This window comes from Typopeltis vanoorti, chromosome 8 (genome assembly GCF_054136105.1).
Source record: "Typopeltis vanoorti isolate ZY-2024b chromosome 8, IOZ_Tvanoo_1.0, whole genome shotgun sequence".
NCBI lineage: Eukaryota > Metazoa > Arthropoda > Arachnida > Uropygi > Thelyphonidae > Typopeltis > Typopeltis vanoorti.
In genome coordinates, this window is record NC_143556.1 from 24,587,787 (window position 1) to 24,609,045 (window position 21,259).

General features: G+C 35.0%; 1 protein-coding gene across 2 annotated transcripts in view; it reads right to left on the reverse strand.

Annotated features, from left to right (window-relative positions):
- The window catches only part of LOC150103858 (cell division cycle 7-related protein kinase-like), a 92,193-nt gene that overhangs the window by 22,045 nt on the left and 48,889 nt on the right, over positions 1 to 21,259 (reverse strand). For both annotated transcript variants that reach the window (XM_090396557.1, XM_090396558.1), the window contains 2 exons: positions 20,558 to 20,795; positions 16,273 to 16,538 (listed from right to left, as the gene is read on the reverse strand). In XM_090396557.1, coding sequence (XP_090252683.1) covers positions 16,273 to 16,538; positions 20,558 to 20,795 — 504 coding nt within the window. The remainder of the gene's footprint in view (positions 1 to 16,272; positions 16,539 to 20,557; positions 20,796 to 21,259) is intronic.

Genomic DNA, 21,259 nt, shown 5'->3' on the forward strand with positions numbered 1-21,259 from the left:
CATATAGATGATTAACAGAGGCGATGTATATCCTTGTCTCACTCTAATTTAACATCAAATCATCTTCCTGCACCTCCAATTCTAACTGCTGACTTACAACTCAAATAAAGACTAATAATTATTGCCATAGCAATTTGAAAAGCCTTCCTCTTGGTACCTTGTCATATGCCTTTTCCAGATCTACAAATTTTAAATATGCAATTTCTCAATTACTTGTCTTATTGATAATAATTGATTTGGCCTGAATAGCTTATCCTTCACTAAGCTTCCTTTCCACAATCTTTCTTAGCCATTTCTCAAGTATAATTACATAAATCATATCAGCAACACTCGGTAGGAAATTTAAATGTAAAAGAAATTAGGTTCTAGAATGCAAGATGGTGTAGTAATGTGAAAGAGGTGAGAGTGTAAGAAAGGAAAAAAAGAAATGTAATAAATTTACTTTAATCCTTTATCCAAGTGTGAGCAAACAACGTTTGCGCCTGAAAATATCTCCAGGACTAGACGTGTACTATAATAAATTTAGTTTAATCCTTTATCCAAGTGTGAGCAAACAAAGTTTACTTTCAGGCACAAACTTTGTTTGCTCACACTTGGATAAAGGATTAAACTAAATGTATTATAGTCTAACCAAGTGAAAAATAAACTTTCAATTAAAAAAGAATTAAAAAAGGAATTCAATACAATGTTAGAAACCAAGGCATTAACAAATGTTGTACAGTACTAAACGAGAGTTGGAGAGATTAGCATTTGGCAAATAGCAGGAAAAGAAAATGCATGAAGTAAAGGAAAGATCAAGAAAACAAAAATGGACAAAGGATATGGCAATGCATAGTGATTCTATCAGAGGTGTACTGGATGTGAGCAATAAAAGTGTGTTTTCTGGGTTGAGAAGATTCATGATGTGACTGAAGCAACATGTAAGCAAGCAGAAACTGTGCAGCATCCATTTGTATGAAACAAATGGATGCTGCCAGGGTATGATGGGAGTGAGCTGAGAATTGGAGCTTTGATTGCAGCTGAGGTGACTGATAGTTGAAAGGATTAGTATATGCAAACAGACTGTATCTGAATACTTTTGGTATTAGACACTTGGAGAAATTCAACAAAAGAGTGAATGTGAAATGTCAGAGACACTGGATCTGTGGCCACATGAAACATGATGACACAGTAAAGACAATTACAATGATAGCTTGTTAAGGATGACCAAGGGAAATGCAAAACTAGTTTTTGTCAACTGTGGAAATGTGTGTGTGGGGGGGGGGGGTTCAAGATTCAATACATCAGCTCAATAATGAGCTGTAAAAAGCTTTTTCAACTTTGTTAGAAAGTAGATTATAGTTCTAAAGGAATTATATATATTTTTTTATCTTTATCCAAAATCAATTTATCTTTATTCTTTATTCAAGTGTAAACAAAGTTTGCATGTGAAATATATTCGTGATTAGGCTACTTAGTATATAGAGGCTGATGACGTCACATCAATTGACTTAGTATTCTATAATGCAATGGATTACAGGATCACTACTCAGACTGGTTTTGACCTTCATTGAAGTCTTTTCAGTGGGTGCTATATCCAGGAAAATACAAGATTTAATTAACATTAATTAATACAAGTATCAAAAAGGTGATTCATCTTTTTGCTAAGATAACTTGTTTTAAAATGTATTACCTTTTTGCTATTGGTATATGAGAAATATGACTTCTGCATTAATTCAATCTTGGTATCTTCCTGGGTGTGGCTACAACAAAGAGACTTCAATTGTTTACACTTGGATAAAGGATTAAACAAGAATATAATTCCTTGGCAAGTCTAATCTACCATTAGTCAGTTGTCACATGTATACACTGATACCAGAGGTCTTTCTTCATTCCTTATACACTGATAAGAAAATAAGGAAGGCAAGGAGTTTGTGGCTTTGGTAGATGTGGCGAAACCAAAGATTATAGGCATTAGCGAGACCTGGCTAAAGATATTATTACAGGAATATAATGTGATTCAAGTTCTTCAGGCAGGATAGAAAGTGGGGAGTACTACTAATGATTATAGAAGAATTAAATCTGAGCAAAAGCAGAAGTCTCTAAAGGAGATGAAGTTAACAGGACAAAATAATACATAACTGGGTGCTGCTACATAGTTATTATGTGAGGAGGATTGTGAGCTCCATAAAACAGATAAATCTTACGGATGCAAGGAGGACTATCATTATGGATAATTTCAACTGTGGAAATATAGATCTGAGAAAAGGGAAAATGAATACATAAAATTAATCAGAGATAACTACTTTAAGGAGCATATCACGGAAGAAACTTTCAGCACAAGACCTCTGAATCTAGTGTCTGACAGGACTTTTTTTTTCCTTTTGGAAAACACTACTAGGCACCAGTTAGCATGCTATGCTAGCAGCAAAAGTTGAATAAAATAACACATTCACATGTCACTATTAATAAAGGTTCTAGTAAACTGTACTGTTACATGTCTTCCCAAAAAACATTAATTGAGAATCTGTCAATAATTGGATTGACCAATTATGCCTGTCATGTGACATGCAGTTTTAACGTGGGAGGTGACAATGTATGTAAGAGCTTTGACTAGGAAAGGACAAACAGGAAACTATAAGATAGGTGATTATAACAAACTGACAAAGCAGCATGAGACACTACCATGACATAAAAAACAGCATGGTAGAGGAATCAATACACAGGAAATAGCTTCTTTTAGGCAACCATTGACTATTTGGCTGTATTTCCAAAGTTAGGAGAATTAATTGCATGGGAATTAAATGGATGAATAACATTTTAAATAGTAATGTGAAATGTAGGGTCAAAGCTATATAACTGAGAGGAGACCTCCACATAGCCTTTAAAGGAATATGGAGAACCAGGGCTTCTGAACCTAATGTCCAATCCTCACCTTCTCGTGATCCGCCCTGTTAGGTATCTACCTGGATACTGAACGAACGAGGATGGGCTGGAAATTTGGGATTTAGCCAACCAAATTCTATTCTTATTGGCTTAAATCAAAATAAAAAATGATGGTATAACATTGTTAATAATTGGTGGATTTTTTATACAGAGAGGATATTCATAGATATTATCTTAATATTAATCCTACCATAGAGGTGATCTCTGTTTCTAACAATTATTTTTTTTTATTTCCGAGTGTACCTATATATTTTTATATGCACAAGGGTTCACTCCAATTGGTGCAATGATCTTGACTCTTTCTTTCAGAATCCAAATAATCACGGACTCAAGACCAAATACAAAATAAACACATTTAATATAACAAAAACAATATATATATATATATATACACTTCAAACAAATATTACATAACTACAAATTAATTGGATCCAAGGCCTTTTTAAAATAAACTTACACTTAAGACTAAACACTTTTCAAAATGACAAAATGTTCATAGCCAGTTTCTCTCTCTGTCAAGGCCCTTCTCCAAAGATATATGACTCTATTCTTCGTTTTTACAGGAGCCTTTCTTATCACTTATGTAGCACACATTAATTCTTCCGAACTTAATTCTATCTCTTTTCTTCAGTAGAAATAACAGTCAGATCCAGCATCCTTAATACAGATGAAACTTCCTAATCAGTTTTTTGGAACATTCCTTTTGAACTTAAATAGAAAATTCTTCTTTTATTCACTAAATGCTTATTGACAGTCTTACTCTTCCAATTAAAAAAACTTACAGTTCTACGATTTCCTTTTTGGAATCTCCTATAAATCTCAATTAGCGTTTCTTCCAATATTCCATTTAAAATATAGCATATAACATATAGCAATATTTTCTTTTATTTGTCCACATACTTACTCCACATTAAAACTTAATAGTTCCACGATTCCTTTTTCAGGATATACTATTAATTTTCTTCCGACTGTCACATAAAAAAAAAAAAAACTCAAGTTCCTCCGAACCTAAATATCTACCGGCCTGTGTTCTAAATTCCTTCCGAAAATGCTCTCTTGTTTACACCCGTTACTCAGATACCGAACGCTTTCTTGTCAGCTGTCAATCACTTATCAAACTTCTCAGCGAGTACGCACTCCATGAAAGTGGTAAACAAGAAGTTAGGTATAAATAATGGCTGACACATTGTCTCCGTTAGCAACAAGAGAATGTCTTCATAAAACACAACTTTTGATAATTTTAAACTACAATACAATTTCTTTAAGTAACTAATAAGCATTTTAACATAAACAATTCATAAAAATATTCAGAATTTTAATTATGATTATTTTTACAGCATGACAGAATTTCATTCCGGCTGGGGCATCGCCCAGTTAAACAAGGTCCCTGTTGTTTTTGCCAGATAACCAGGGCAAACAGCAAAAAGTCAACTACTCGAAAAAATCCTAAAACCCACCCCAACTCAACATCAGAGTTCAAGATCGGTACTATCAACATAAAAAGCCTGAATGGCAAAGAAATGGAGCTAGCTGAGGAATTGGATAAATACCAGATTGACATAATAGGGGTGACTGAACAAAAAAGGCAAAAACTGGCGAGATCTTTCTGAGCAATAAATGCAAAATGTTATATTCAGGCAATGACAATCAAGGAAAAGAAGGAGTAGCCACAAGGCTAATCTTCTTGAATAGCAGGCAGAATACAGAGACAAATGTAAGAAAGATAAACACAGTAAAACTAGCTAAACAAAAGTCATGGGAGGACTTTGGTAAGAACACAGAAAATAAATATTAAGAAGGTGACAAGATATTCTGGAGGTTGTTGAAGAATCTCAGAAATGAAGGAAACAGTGCTATACGTGACATGAAAACTGGAGAAAAAGATATCCTTGATGTATGGAGTAATTACTTCAAAAATGCTAAAGGAAACAAGCAGTGATGACAGCACAGGGGTAAAAAAAAAACACTGACCAGGCATGCAGGCAGGAATACATATCTATACTTGAAGTAGAAAAAGTCATCAAAAAAGCCTGAAATGTGAAAACGCAGGAGTAGATGATATTTGACCAGAAATGCTCAAGTGTGGAGGTATAAAAGTCTTATAGTGGCTGCATTGCATAATTCAGAAGGCCTGGACATAGGGACGAATTCCAGATGATTGGAGTAGAGCTCTCACAGTACTCATATATAAGGGAAATAAAACTGAATGTGAAAATTACAGAGGTATTTCCCTACTGAGTGTTCCTGGTAAGAAATTCCTGCTTCTCAGCCATTTCTCAAGTATACTTGAGAAATGGCTGAGAGGCATTGTGGAAGAAAAGCTCGGTAAAGAACAAGCTGAATTCAGACCAAACAGAGGCTGCCAGGATCAGATTTTCACTTTACGACAGATATAGACAACAGAATCAACAAAACTGGTATGGTAAGAAGTCTGAATAAATTTATATGGAATAAAAGAGAAATTAGCCAAAACACTAAATTAACTGTATACAAGACAGTATTTAAGCCAATTTTAACTTATAGAATTGAGAGATGGGTCAGAAATAAAACACTTGAACAAAGACTAGAGACCACAGAAATGAGAGTCTTGAGAAAGATTAGAGGCGTGAACAGATGGCATCAATAGCAATATCATAATACAAAAAACGAGGATATTAGGAAAGATCCAGGAATGCATTAGCAGAGCTAATCTCTGGTGGTATGGTCACTTAAACAGAATGGGAGAGGAAAGATTAGCAAAACAAGTGTTCTCTGTCAGGTTGGCAGGAAAAAGATCCAGAGGAAGACCAAGATATAGGTGGATTGATACAGTAAAAAGTGCCTTAGAAGATAGAAATATAAGATCTGATAATGTTGGAGGCTTGACATAACAGACTGATTTGGAGGAAAGTTGTACATTGGAAGTTAGAATGATGTAATTTTTCATATTGTACTATCATATCCAGTACATCCCTTGAGGGTATATAGGTATATATCAGGAATTTGATGATGATGATAACATTTTAAAGTAAGAGCTGTATAAAAAGAGGATTTCATGAAGTTCATATTGTGAGAAGAGTAATGGGACCCTGGAAGTCTTAAAAAGAGCATCCTAAGAGAATAACAGTGATAGTGAGGAAGGTGAAGTCAGATTTATGATATGGTTTAATTGTTCCAATATTTCACCTTTGCAACAGAGACACCTCTGGCATACAATGTAAAATTTGTAATAACACACAAAACAAGTTGAAGGAAGAAGTTAGAATAGAAGCCTCAAGTCAGTTGCTACAAGGGGGCACCCTCTATGGATACTGTTGGCTAACCTTGACTGAGAATAAATGTTTCCCAAATCTTGGGAATCTATATTTATTTAGAGTAGGTTGGTTTTTTAAATCTACTGCTGATTCTAAACACTTGAATCCATATTTGCTACAGCGAAGCAGAGTAGCTTTTTCCTATTTGATTCTGAGCAAGGTATCCAGGGCATTCAGCTAGACTTGACTGCTCATAGTTGTAGTGCCAGATGTGTTTTTCTTGTGTTCTAAAAGGCATATTAGCATATCTCCCAGTTTGTTCACAATATGTCAAGCTGGAGGAACAAGGAATCTTACAAACACCAGAAACAAAGAGGTGAGAGGAGTGGATCCTTAGGAGAGTGAAGGGAAGTCAGCTTCAAATAAGGTTTGAAAGGTGCCAGGATAATATTTCTTCCAATTTCTGGCTATTTCTTCTGAGGTATCCTCTAGAGAAGGCATGGCGAACTTCATTCTATACGAGGGCCAATATATGATGAGTCGTAGCTTCACGGGCTGCACACTTTTAGAAAGAACTTAAATAAAAATAAACTCTGCATTTTTTCAAGGCAATAGTTATATGTATTGAATTAATCATCATCATCAAATTCCTGACATGTACCCACAAGGGGTGTACAGAATATGATAGTACTACATGAAAAATTTACATCATTACTAACTTCCTATCTACAATTTTCCTCCAAATCAGTCTGTTACTTGTCAAGACTCCTATATTATCATTATCAGATTTTATATTTCTATCGTCTAAGGCACATTGTACCGTATCAATCCACCTATATCTTGGTCTTCCTCTGGGTAATTTTCCTGCCAACCAGGCAAAAAACATTTGTTTCGGTAATCTTTCCTTGCCCATTCTGCTTAAGTGACCATACCACCTGAGATTAGCTCTGCTAATGCATTCCTGGATGCCGACAATGTCAAGTTCTTTCCTAATATCCTCGTTTTTAATATGATATTGCCATTGATGCCATCTGTTCACGCCTCTAATCTTTCTCATATCTGCGGTCTCTAGTCGGTCAAGTCTTTTACTTCTGACCCAGCTCTCAGATCCATAAGTTAAAACTGGTTTGAACACTGTCTTGTATACAGCTAATTTAGTGTTCCCCTAATTTCTCTCTTATTCCATATGAATTTATTCAATTGACTTCCTACCATAACAGCTTTGTTGATTCTGTTGTCTATTTCCATATTTAATTTCCTATCTTCAGTAAAAATCGTGCCTAAGTAGCCGAAATGTTTTACTTGTTCCATAGGTTCGCCATTCACAACACAGTTGACATTTTCAATAATTCTGCCTATTTTCATTGTCTTTATCTTTTTATTGCTGACCTTCATACCATATCTATTACAACAGTTATTCAATTTAGTCAGAGAATCTTGCAGACTTGTAGCAGATTTATTTAGAAGTATAACATCCGCATAAAGCAAAGAGCTGCCATTAACATCTCCAATTCCAATATGTTTAATACCATTTTCATTCATAATGTGATCCCTATGGATAATGAATAACAGAGGGGATAATGTACATCCTTGTCTCAAACCAGATTTAACATTAAACCATCTTCCAGTACTTTCCTTCAATTCTAACTGCCAACTTACAACTCAAATACAGACTAAGCATTGCTTGATACAACGCCCCATTGACACCATATAACTGTAGAATATCGAATAGCTTCTCTCTTGGCACTTTGTCATATGCCTTTTCCAGATCGACAAAACTTAAATACAGATCTTTGTTATATTCCCATGCTTTCTCAACTAATTGTCGTAAAGTGAAGATCTGATCCTGACAGCCACTATTTGGTCTGAATCCAGCTTGTTCTTCACCATCCACATTTCTTCTCAACCGTTTCTCAAGTATACTTGCATAGCTCTTACCAGGAACACTCAGTAGGGAAATACTTCTGTAATTCTCACATTCAGTTTTATTTCCCTTTTTATATATGGGTACTATTAGAACTCTACTCCAATCACCAGGAATTCGTCCCTCTGCACAGGCTTTCTGAACTATCCAGTGCAGCCACTGTAAGACTCTTATACCACCATACTTCAGCATTTCTGGTCGAATGTCATCTACTACTGCTGCCTTTCCACATTTCAAGCCTTTCATGGCTTTTTCTACTTCAAGTATGGATACGTATTCCTGACAGTATGCCTGTTGAGTTTTTTACCACTGAGCTATCACTGCTTGGTTCATTTAGCAATTTTTCGAAGTAATTACTCCATACTTCAAGGATATCTTTTTGTCATGTTTTCATGTAACCTTTATCATCTCTAACTCCTTTTACAGCACTCTTTCCTCCATTTCTATGCTTCAACAATCTCCAGAATATCTTACCACCTTCTTGATATTTATTATCTATGTTCCTGCCAAAGTCCTCCCATGACTTTTGTTTAGCTCTCCTACATTTGTCTCTGTATTCTCGAAGAGCACAAGCTGACTTATTTGCCAGGAACTTTTGATATCCTTTCTTATTTTCCTGCACTGCATCTTTAACTTCCTGTGTCCACCAGGGAGTTCTCATTTTTCTATCCATGCAGACAACCTCACCACATGCCTCTCTGGCTGAATCAATCAGGGTTTTCTTCAAGGCTTGTGACTGAATCTCCAAGGTTTGGTTCCTGTTCTCAAACTCTTTCATTTTTTTCTTCAATTATCTTTGTGTATTTTAGTCCACAGCTCACATCCGAGAGCTGCTCAACTTTTATTCGCTTTAAAACTTTCTTACATGTTATTCTTTTCAATATGAAATTCAATTTTATCCTGCTCAAGACTAAATAGTGATCACTTCCAATTTCAAATCCTCTGTACACTCTGGTGTCCTGCACCAGGGAGAAAACATCACTATCAACAATAACATAGTCAATGAGACTTTTCTTATTCCTGGCCTCTTCTCTCCATGGAATTTGTGCACATTTTTATGTTTGAACATGGTGTTAGTAATAACCAGTCCATGTCCTGAGCAGAAATCCAACACGTATTTGCCATTATTATTAGCTTTGCTCTTTTCTCCAAATTTTCCCAAAATATTTTTGTATGTCTGACAATCATTTTCTACTCTGCTATTTAGATCCCCAACAAGGATCAACTTTTCCTTTTTCATTGTGTCAGTTGCTTTTTCTAAAGCTTCAAAAAATTCCTCCACATCTATCTTAGTAGAACCTTCTGTGGGACCATAGGCACAAATAAGTCTCATTGTCCAGTTCCCCATTCTGATATTTGCCCACATCACTCTACTTGAGACTGCCTGCTATTCAAGAAGATTAGCCTCATATTTTGTGTTGAATTTTCTTGATTGTCATTGCCTGAAAATAACATTTTGTATATATTGCTCAAAAAGATCTCACCAGTTTTTGTCTTTTTTGTTTCAGTCACCCTTATTATGTCGATCTGGTACTTATCTAATTCCTCAGCTAGCTCCATTTCTTTGCCATTCGGGCTTCTTATGTTGATAGTACCGATCTTTAACTCTGGTGATGTTGAGTTGTGGTGTGCTTTCAGATTTGTTCCAGTAGCTGACTTATTGCTGTTCGGCCTGCTGTTTTCCCTGGCGAAAACAACGGGGGTCTTGTTTAACTGGGTGACGCCCCAGCCGGCATGAAATTTTGTCATGTTGTACGATCAATTTCTATATTGGTTTAAGCCAATAAGAATAACAATTTGGTCAGCAAAATCCCAAATTGCCAGCCCATCCTCGTTTGTTCAGTATCCAGGTGGATACTCAACAGAGTGCACCACGAGAAGGTGAGGATTGGACATTAGGTCAGAAGCCCTGGTCTGTTCTCTGCATTCCTTGAAAGGCTATGTGCAGGTCTCCTCTCAATTATACAGCTTTGACCCTTAAGCACCCCTATACTATTGAATTACTATATTTGTTAAATCATTTACTACTGGGAGAACAATATAAAATACTTGACTGATTTAAGTATAAGTTGTTAAATTAAATTTAACTACATATTTCTGGATTTTTTTTTACATGTAACACAACTTAATGAGAACAATGTGGGAGTTCATGTGCGGCAACAAGTTCATCAGTCGATTTTCAACAATGATGATGATGATATTCGTAACAAATGATGAAGGTGGTCATCAGTCAGCTTCTTTGTGACGATTTAACTGCCCTCATAGTTGAGAAAGTGCATTCACATATGTGTTTCCAAACATAGATGTAATTCTCAAACTGAAATCACTGAATGCAGGATATTTTTCCCTTGGTACCAGTTTCCAAAAGTCAATGCCTACCTCCATCCTTGACTGGAAAAAGGGGTCATTTTGAAGGTTACACAACTCCAATTGAATGGCGTCATGCTGCTCTGAAATGTCGCATTTATTTCATTGGGTTGTTAGATAATGTCAGTTGCGGCTGCATGTCACAGAAGTCAGAAAATTGCTTACTGAATTGCTCCAAAAGTTGGTCTAACATTGGCACAGAAAATCTGAAGTCGATGTCATGGCCTTCCTCCATCAACTCCCTGCAGGAAGAGAAAAACCTTCAGTCGACTTATGAACCCATCTAGGCGTCCAACTAAATATCAGATTTAGTTGGACATTCATTCATGTGGTGTGTGATGTCTGTTAGAAAGGCAAGTAAGTGGTTAAAATGAGGATCACATAGGTTTCGATTTATCTTCTCATGTTCCTCTAAAAACTGTTTTATTTCCTTTCTCAAAACAAAAAAACATTTCAAACAGTTCCTTCTGCTTAGCCAACGTACTTCTGTGTACAACACTAAATTGTCATATTCTGCTTCCATTTCTGTTAGAAAAGAAAGAAATTTGTGGTGTGTCAAAAGCCCGATTTCCGCCCTTAATTAGATTCATACACTTCATTACAGTTTTCATAACATCCTCTATCTCCAGAATTTTAACACAGAGCCTCCTGATGTATAATGCAGTGTAATACAGGGCAATTGATTCCAGCCTTCCTTAGTAAGCCACCTAAGCCTGTCTGAGTACCACGCATTGATTTGGCACCATCTGTAGCTGTGAGATTGTTGATGTCACCAGTACCATTTACAACCTCCATAACTGCATCATAAATGTCTTGACCTTTGGTTGTGTTATGCAATGACTCTAATGATAGTAGCTCTTCATTAATAACAAAGTCTTTGGAAACAGTTCAAATAAAAATTAAAAGTTGAGCTGTATCTGTTATGTTAGTTGATTCATCCAGAGCCAATGAGAAGTAAGCTGAATCTGTAATAACAGATTTTTAATTTATTTAATATGCGAGAACCTATTTCCTCGACTCTTTTTGTAACAGATTTGATTTGATAGTGGGACGCTTTCAAACTCACTGGCAATTTTATATTCCCCAAATGCACGTGCCATTTTCATAGAACAGTGTTTTATAAATTCACCATCAGATAATTTTTTTTTGCTTTTGCTATCTCTGCACTTGCAACAAACGATGCCAAGAGTGAGCTTTTTTGTATTGATGTTGGTTTAGTGAAAACAGATTTCTAAGAACTAATCTTTCTCTTCAAGTTACGTCAATTTAGTAAGTACTTGACAACATATTCTTGGTATTTAGCGGCATGGTGAGGTTATATTCCTTGTGCACAGACAATACTTGCAAACATACACAAGGCACTGTGGTTTGTTGTCGTTACTGTTCATAAACAGAAATTCATTTCCCCATTTCTCCTGAAATAACCCGTTTTCTTCACAGATCTTATGTTTCTTACTCATAGTACACAAAGGCAGAAGTAACTGACCAGGGGACACAAACTGCAACAATAACACTATTAACCGTGAAACTGATCACTGTAACCATAGCAGAGCAAGTGACTTTCAATAATGCGTTACTCTGGAGCGCATAGAAATCTACCACTCCCACTACAACAACTCGCCCAGAGAAGCAGTAAATTTTATAAATTGAGTAATCTTTTTAAAGCAATTTTGATTACATGTTGAGATATAAATTGTTTCCATCATCAGAAATAATGAATATAACCAGTATATCAATCAGAAAATGTGTGGTCGAAACTAATAGCTAAATTGGTAATACATATAATTCAATATAGTTTTTATCCTGCTGCAGGCCTGCTGTTGGCCACCTATGCTCTAGAGAATATTAATAGCATTACTATAATCAACATTAAGAGGGACATGAGGTGATTAATCTTTTCGGCATTGTAGTCATTGTAGTATGGCACAAATAAAGGAGTTCAGTTAAAAAAGGGAAGCCTGGTTGAAACAGAGGTTGGAGGCACTATTGAAAAGTTTTAATAATATTTTATTGTTGTTGTGGGGGGGGGGAATTATTAGAAAGTTTCGTATCTGCCTGTGTGGGTAGGTTTAAACTGAAAAAGAAAAGGTGCCATTAGGAAGATGTGATTAGAGTGTCCAGAAAAGGCAGGCTATTGTTATTTCATTTTTTTTCCCCCCTATAGTGAACTGGATTCTGGCATGATAGCTGTTGGGGTAGAGGAAGAAGACAGCATGGTGCAGACACATTACTCCAAATGGAGAACACATCAATGTATCTTAGCCAGATAGAAGCTTTAAGAATAGCAGTATCAAGATTAAGTTTTTCAAAATACTCCATATAGAAATTGATCAGAGAAGGAGAGAGGGGTAAACTCATGGCCGTACCATTTATGTGTTTATAATGGTCTTTCCAAGTGAAGTAACAGGTATGGATGGCAAAATTAGAGATTAATGACATAAGGGAGGAGGAAACATTTTTAATGTAATGGTAAAAATATCAGAAAGAGGGATACTGGTAATTCTGAAAAAACCCCAACTCAACATCACCAGAGTTAAAGATCGGTACTATCAACATAAGAAGCCTGAATGGCAAAGAAATGGAGCTAGCTGAGGAATTAGATAAATACCAGATCGACATAATAGGGGTGACTGAAACAAAAAAGACAAAAGCTGGTGAGATCTTTCAGAGAAATAAATACAAAATGTTATATTCAGGCAATGATAATCGAGGAAAAGAAGGAGTAGCCATAGTATTCAACACAAAATACGAGGCTCATCTCCTTCAATGGCAGGCAGTGTCAATTAGAGTGATTTGGGCAAATATCAAAATGGGGAACTGGACAATGAGACTTATTTGTGCCTATGGTCCCACAGAAGGTTCTACTAAGGTAGAAGTGGAGGAATTTTTTGAGGCTTTAGAAAAAGCTACTGACACAATGAAAAAGGAAAAGTTGGTCCTTGTTGGGGATCTAAATAGCAGAGTAGGAAATGATTGTGAGACATACAAAAATATTTTGGAAAATTTGGAGAAAAGAGCAAAGCTAATAATAATGGCAAATATCTGTTAGATTTCTGCTCAGGACATGGACTGGTTATTACTAACACCATGTTCAAACATAAAAATGTGCACAAATTCACATGGAGAGAAGAGGCTAGGAATAAGAAAAGTCGCATTGACTATGTTATTGTTGATAGTGATGTTTTCTCCCTGGTGCAGGACACCAGAGTGTACAGAGGATTTGAAATTGGAAGTGATCACTATTTAGTCTTGAGCAGGATAAAATTGAATTTCATATTGAAAAGAATAACATGTAAGAAAGTTTTAAAGCAAATAAAAGTTGAGCAGCTCTCAGATATGAACTGTAGACTAAAATACACAAAGATAATTGAAGAAAAAAATGAAAGAGTTCGAGAACAGCAACCAAATCTTGGAGATGCAGTGGCAAACTCTGAAGAAAACATTGATTGATTCTGCCAGAGAGGCATGTGGTGAGGTTGTCTGCAAGAATAAAAAAAATGAGAATTCCCTGGTGGACACAGAAAGTTAAAGAGGCAGTGAAAGAAAAGAAGAAAGCATATCAAAAGTTCCTGTCAAATAAGTCACCTTGTGCTCTTAGAGAATATAGAGACAAATGCAAGAATGCTAAACACTGTGTAAAACTAGCTAAAAAAGTCATGGGAGGACTTTGGCAAGAATATAGAAAATAAATATCAAGAAGGTGTCAAAATATTCTGGAGGTTGTTGAAGAAGCTTAGGAATGGAGGAAAGAGTGCTGTAAAAGGAGTTAGAGATGATAAAGGTGACATGAAAACAGGAGAAAAAGATATCCTTGAAGTATGGAGTAATTACTTTGAAAACTGCTAAATGACACAAGCAGTGATGACAGCACGTGGTAAAAAACACTGACCAGACATGCAGGCAGGAATATTTATCCATACTTGAAGTAGAAAAAGCCATGAAAGGCTTGAAATGTGGAAAGGCAGCTGGAGTAGATGATATTCGACCAGAAATGCTGAAGTATGGTGGTATAAGAGTCTTATAGTGGCTGCACTGCATAGTCCAGAAAGCCTGGAGAGAGGGACGAATTCCCGATGATTGGAGTAGAGCTCTCATCGTACCCATATATAAAAAGGGAAATAAAACTGAATGTGAGAATTACAGAGGTATTTCCCTACTGAGTGTTCCTGGCAAGATCTATGCAAGTATACTTCAGAAACGGTTGAGAAGAATTGTAGAAGAAAAGCTTGGTGAAGAACAAGCTGGATTCAGGCCAAATAGAGGCTGTCACGATCAGATTTTCACTTTACGGCAAATAGTCGAGAAAGCATGGGAATATAACAAAGATCTGTATTTAAGTTTTGTTGATTTGGAAAAGGCATATGACAAGGTGCCAAGAGAGAAGCTATTCAATACGCTGCAGTTATACAGTGTCAATGGGGCATTATATCGAGCTATGCTTAGTCTTTATTTGAGTTGTAAGTCAGCAGTTAGAATTGAAGGAAGTACAGGAAGATGGTTTAATGTTAAATCTGGTGTGAGACAAGGATGTACATTATTCCCTCTGTTATTCATTATCTATATGGATCACATTATGAAGGAAAGTGGTATTAAACATGATATCAAAATTGGAGATGTTAATGTCAGCTCTTTGCTTTATGCGGATGTTATACTTCTAAATAAATCTGCTACAAGTCTGCAAGATTCTCTGACTAAATTGAATAACTGTTGTAATAGATATGGTATGAAGGTCAGCAATAAAAAGATAAAGACAATGAAAATAGGCAGAATTATTGAAAATGTCAACTGTGTTGTGAATGGCGAACCTATGGAACAAGTAAAACATTTCGGCTACTTAGGCACAATTTTTACTGAAGATGGTAAATTAAATATAGAAATAGACAACAGAATCAGCAAAGCTGGTATGGTGGGAAGTCAATTGAATAAATTCATATAGAATAAGAGAGAAATTAGTCGGAACACTAAATTAGCTGTATACAAGACAGTGTTCAAACCAGTTTTAACTTATGGATCTGAGAGCTGGGTCAGAAGTAAAACACTTGACCAAAGACTAGAGACCGCAGATATGAGAGTCCTGAGAAAGATTATAGGTGTGAACAGATGGCATCAATGGCAATATCATATTAAGAACAAGGATATTAGGAAAGAACTTGACATTGTCAGCATCCAGGAATGCGTTAGCAGAGCTAATCTCAGGTGGTATGGTCACTTAAACAGAATGGGCGAGGAAAGATTACCGAAACAAGTGTTCTCTGCCAGGTTTATCAGCAAAACGATCCAGAGTAAGACCAAGATATAGGTGGATTGATACGGTACAAAGTGCCTTAGACGATAGAAATATAAGATCTGATAATGTTGGAGTCTTGACAAGTAGATTTGGAGGAAAATTGTAGATAGGAAGTTAGTAATGATGTAGTTTTTTTCATCTTGTACTATTATATCCTGTACACCCCTTGAGGGTACATGTCAGGAATTTGATGATGATGATAATGATGATGAGAGGTGATGTCTGAACTTGCCATGACATCAGCAATATTTAAAATTAAATTTTTGATCACAGGATTTGAAGTAGGTGGAATTTTATACAAGATGAAATATGGCCAGTAAAAAGAAGGGGGGGGGGGGTAATTTAGCTGTTTGGTTAGTTGGAAGGAGGGTGAGTCAGTAGCATCTACTATGGAGCAGAGGATTGAGTTTATGAATTTTAGGCAAACAGTAATTGTAATTCTTTAAAAAAAATTAATAACTACTTATCTTATTCATAAATAATAATTATAATTCTATACTATTACCACTAGTAATGAATAGTAAAGAAATACATACCTTCCAAGACAAATTTTGCAAACCGTGTTTCTTCCAAAACAAGAACACGATGACTGATTATATTCAACTCTGTATGATCCTAAAGGGCTCCCAATTGTGCCCCTTCTGATATTCTGGCTGAATTCTTCTCTGCCTAAAAATTTTCTGACTGGAGTATTTGGAGGTGTGTAGAGTACATTAACTCTGGGGGATAAAGACTGTAGGCTTCCATTACTTATGGAAACAGGAAGTGTAGTAGTAGTACATGCTTTCTTAAATGTCACTTCCTGCAACAATTTTTAAAAATATTACACATAATTTTATAACACCGATACATTCTTTGATTAATTATACACCATTTTACAATGAAAATGTAAGTTTTTAGTCAATATATTTAAAACAAATGTTATAATGGGACTATGCACTTTTCCAAGAATCAAAATTAGTAGCCAAAAGCCAAAAATGCAAATGAAAACAACTGCCTAATTTTATACATGAAAATAGTTTGCATGAATTTTGCTATCAACCTTCATGGGATACAGGTATCATGATTGCTCAGTATATTTAAGATTTCTTTTATTACTAGTTTCCCATCAGTTTTCTTCCCAGTTATTTTATTAATCATTAGGCTTTAATTTAATTTCATTAGGCGTTAATGGTAATAGTAATAGTTTTTCCATTTGTGATTCTGTTCAATGTTAATAATGCCAAGTTGCATTCTGAGGCTTCCATATTTTAACATAGTTCTGTTCCTGATGACATTCTTCAAGGGACGGATAAGTCCTCAGGATGAGAAGTCACCTGATTAGGGGTGACAGCAAATTAATGCAGCTAGCACAGCACTCCTATGCTGCATTCCCTCAGAGTAAATATTTATGCCTGTAGATCTGTGTTCATGGAACCAGTTTGTGTGTTTTGAAGGGAGAAAAAACCCTTTACCTCCATATGAGTAACTCACCATTTGATTGAAACAACCTGATAAAGGTTCTTCATGCAATGGATGCAATTCGAACCTGGATCTTTCCAAAAAAAGGTCTTGCATATACCAAATGAGCTATAGTGGCTCTCCTGACACAACATTAATTTACTGCAAATCTTCTTAGAACTAAGTCGTTTTCACTTAATGAACTATATCTCAATAAAGTAGTCAGAAGAATGATTTGGGTTTTCAATGAAGATTACTTCACCTGGTACACATGAAATTTTATATCAAACTTCATGTACAAGTATGCTGATATAAATTTTATTGGAATATTGAGGAGGGGAAATTGGGAAATAAAACTTAGCTATAATCAATCAATCTGTACATAGCACAACCACTGTAAAACTTAAGCCTCATTTCAGATTGAAATGAAGCCTAAGTTTGTTGAAATTTATTTGAATGATGATTGTATTTGAAATTATTTCAAACTTTTCAAAATTAGTAGCCAAAAAGGTTGGAAAGCCAAAAAAAAAAAAAAAAACCTAAATTATTTCAAACACTCAATCTTTACTTTCTATTTTTATATTATTTCTATGATTTCTTTTAAGTAAACCTTTCTCTATTCTAAGCTGCTTTTTTAGTAGCCCTAAACTCTGTTGCTTTCTTTTCATGGCTTGTTTATCAACTATTATACATTCTTTATTGTGGTTTTTCTATATTCTTTATAGAGTACATGCAAACTCACCATCCTGGATCTTTCTATGAACTTCCTTCTTTTGACTGACTGTCTCTGATTTCTTGTGTCCACCACTGTTTATTTTCTGTCACTGCAGAATGTTTCCATGAATGAATTCACTTTTCTTTAAATTTCAAGATTTAGATGAAAATTTGAATCTTATTTCATATTGTTTCACAGAAAGTGAAACAACATGAAATATTTGGATCTAAAATTAACATCCAAAAACTGATTTTTTAAAAAATATTTCTATGCATTTTCTTTTCAATGAGAGAGCTATTTTTATTTTATCCATCAAAACTAGATCATTCCTACCAAATTCTATTATCTATTTCTCTCTCATCACCAAACATTATACTTTGCCGATAAAGTGCACTGTACATATTTATGCTGAACAGTTATCTTTCCTTACATGTAGATTTTAGGTACTTATTACAAGGACTCAAGAAATCATATTTCTGGGTGAAAAGAACACTATAATACTGCTGTGAGAGAAATGAGATTTTTGGAACGCAAGAGTGGATATTCATGAAGTCTTTTGTATGGAAAGAAAAATATATTTAAACCGTATCAATTGTTGTTATTATGACAATGACAACAGAACAACTGTTGGTGAGGGAAAGGTATGACAGTTTCAGTTTCAATTACTACTGAAAAAAATAACCTACAGAAAGAAAAATAAAGCTCTGAACCTTAAATAAGATAAAAGGAGAGAAGAAAATGATTGATTGGCTTATGACTTTTGAAGAAAACCAGCAACTAAAAGTATAAGTGTTTTTGCAATTCTTTAAAAGTGAATGCTAGTGTTCGGATAAACGATTTCAGATCCAGAAGTTTTATTTTCAACTCTCTGGAAATAAAATTCCTTGAATGAATTCATTGGCAGCGGCCCATGATAAAAAAAAATGTAGCTATGGCAGTATCAATAATGCCCTGTAGAAAGAATTGGGTTCATTCCTGTCTAAGATGCTCAGAACCATAGGGACTAAGAGCTTTCTTCTCAAAACAACCTTTCATCCTGCAAAACAAACTTAACAGAGAATACATGGTTTGATAAATGCAGGTGATGCTATGCTTGTCGTTCAGACTTATAGAAAAAAAAAAAAAAAAAAAAAATGAAAAATACAACTTTCATTTGTATATTCTGAAATGTTCTAAGCACTATACGAGTGCAGTCTGAAAAGTTCTCGGTCTAACAATGAAAAAACGAATTTATAATTTCAAAATAATCTCCCTCAAGACATACATTTATTCCAGCGATGCTCCAGCACCATTATTCCATCCCTGTAGTGGTTCTCAGGGAGATCTGCAAAATACCCCTCTACAGCTGATTCTTCTACAAGAATCACCTCTTGATTCGAAGAAAAAATGCTGACTACCTAGGAAGAGTTTTAGTTTTGGGAAGAGATAGAAGTCAGAGGGAGCTACAGCTAGGAAATAGGGTGGATGCTCCAACAATTCATAGTGCAGATCCCTTAATTTTCCCATTGCCAAAACACCTTTGTGGGCAGGTGCATTTTCCTGATGAAAGATGATTTTTTTTCCTTCTGCAAACCAGGTCTTTTCTCACGAATTTTTTCGTCTAGTCTGGTTAAAAGATCAGAATAATATTCCCAGGTTACTGTTTTACCCTTTTCAAGATAATTAATAAACAAAATGCCTTTAGGATCCACACTGATGTCATCACCTTTCCTGCTGATGGAACCGACTTTGTCTTCTTTGGCGCTGAACAACCAGTAATAAATAAATTGAATTTATTTAATAGTAATAAATTAATGCACAAAATCAGTTTTATTCTTGTTAAAACGCTCCAAGCACTGTTCAGAGATTTTCATGCGAATGCGTTTTTGATTTGATGTGAGTAAGTGCAACACCCATCTTGAACAAAGCTTTTTTATTTGCAATTCTTAATGCAAAATATATCTTGCACATTCTTTTGAAATGGCTATAGTCTCAGCAATTTAATGCACTTTGACTCACCGGTCATCCAATACCATATCGTGCACTTGATCAATGACTTCTGATGATGTTACACTTTTTGGACTTCCTTCATGTGGATCATCTTCAAGGCTGGTACAGCCAAGTTTAAACACGGCAGCCCATTTCTTAATTGTTGAAAACGAAAAAGATGAATGCCCATAAACTTTTATGAACTTCGAATAAATTTCTTTTGTTGTTAAACCTTCTTTTATAAAGAATTTTATAACCACATGATATTCAATTTTTATCCATTTCAAGGGATACAGACAACAGTTGTGCTTCAGACAGCTGTATAAACAAACTACTTGATAGAAAGACTTGAAATTTCACATGGATGCTTATGACAGATGTACCAACTTAGAAAAAAAAAAAAAAACTTGACAATCATGTTGTCATCTATGTCGAGGCTGAAAACTTTTCAGACCACCTTCATAGTGTCAAAAAAAAAATGCTTCTCTGTGCTTCATTAAGGATGTATACATATCCTTCAGGATATCAAAATAAAATGTTATATTTTGTATTAACAAATTAACCACCATAAGCGAAATATTTCATAAATATAAGCACTCTTAGAACATTGTGGGCATTTATAGAGAAACGAAATAAAAGTTTAAATAAACCTGGAAGTATGATCTAATTCAATAGACTCAGAGTTTCTTCCTGCTTACCTTCCTGTTTTCTTCATTTTCACTCCTTAACCTTTTATTCTTAGGTTTCTTTTCTAAACCTAATCTGTTTGAATCAGATGCGCTCTTTTCTTTTAATGAACTTTTAATAGTTTTATTTGATACCTTAAAAATATTTTTTTCTTGGAGAGGAATTCTCCCTGTAGATTCTAAATTTTCAGTGCCCTTCTTCTGTAATTCGCTTGCCCACTGGGCAAGACCAAAATCTACAAGAGCATACCTAAAAGTGTAGAATATAATTAGCATAGTTAAGAGAATAAAATTATTATAGAAATTTAAAATTAAGAAAAATCATAACAATGACTTAGGAAGATCTACTTCAAAATATAAAAAATTAGAACATATAGAAGAATTAAAACTGAACATCTGAACTGCACACACCAACACAGTGAAACTTCAATTATATATATTTCAATAAACTTCAATAATAGGTTCCATGAGAAGGGGGGGGGGGGGGGGGGAATTGAAAGGTAAATATCATTAGATGTGAAAATTCCATCTACTTGAGAGAGAAAAAAAAAGCATAATTAAAACTCAGAATAAAGGCCATACATAAAACATTCACAATAGTTTTATATAAGCTTTTTTTTTTTTTGTACAAAAAAGAGAATAACTACCATAACATTCTAAATCTATTCTAAAAATCACTAGACATTCTGCTATAAGAAACTATTCTGGTGACCC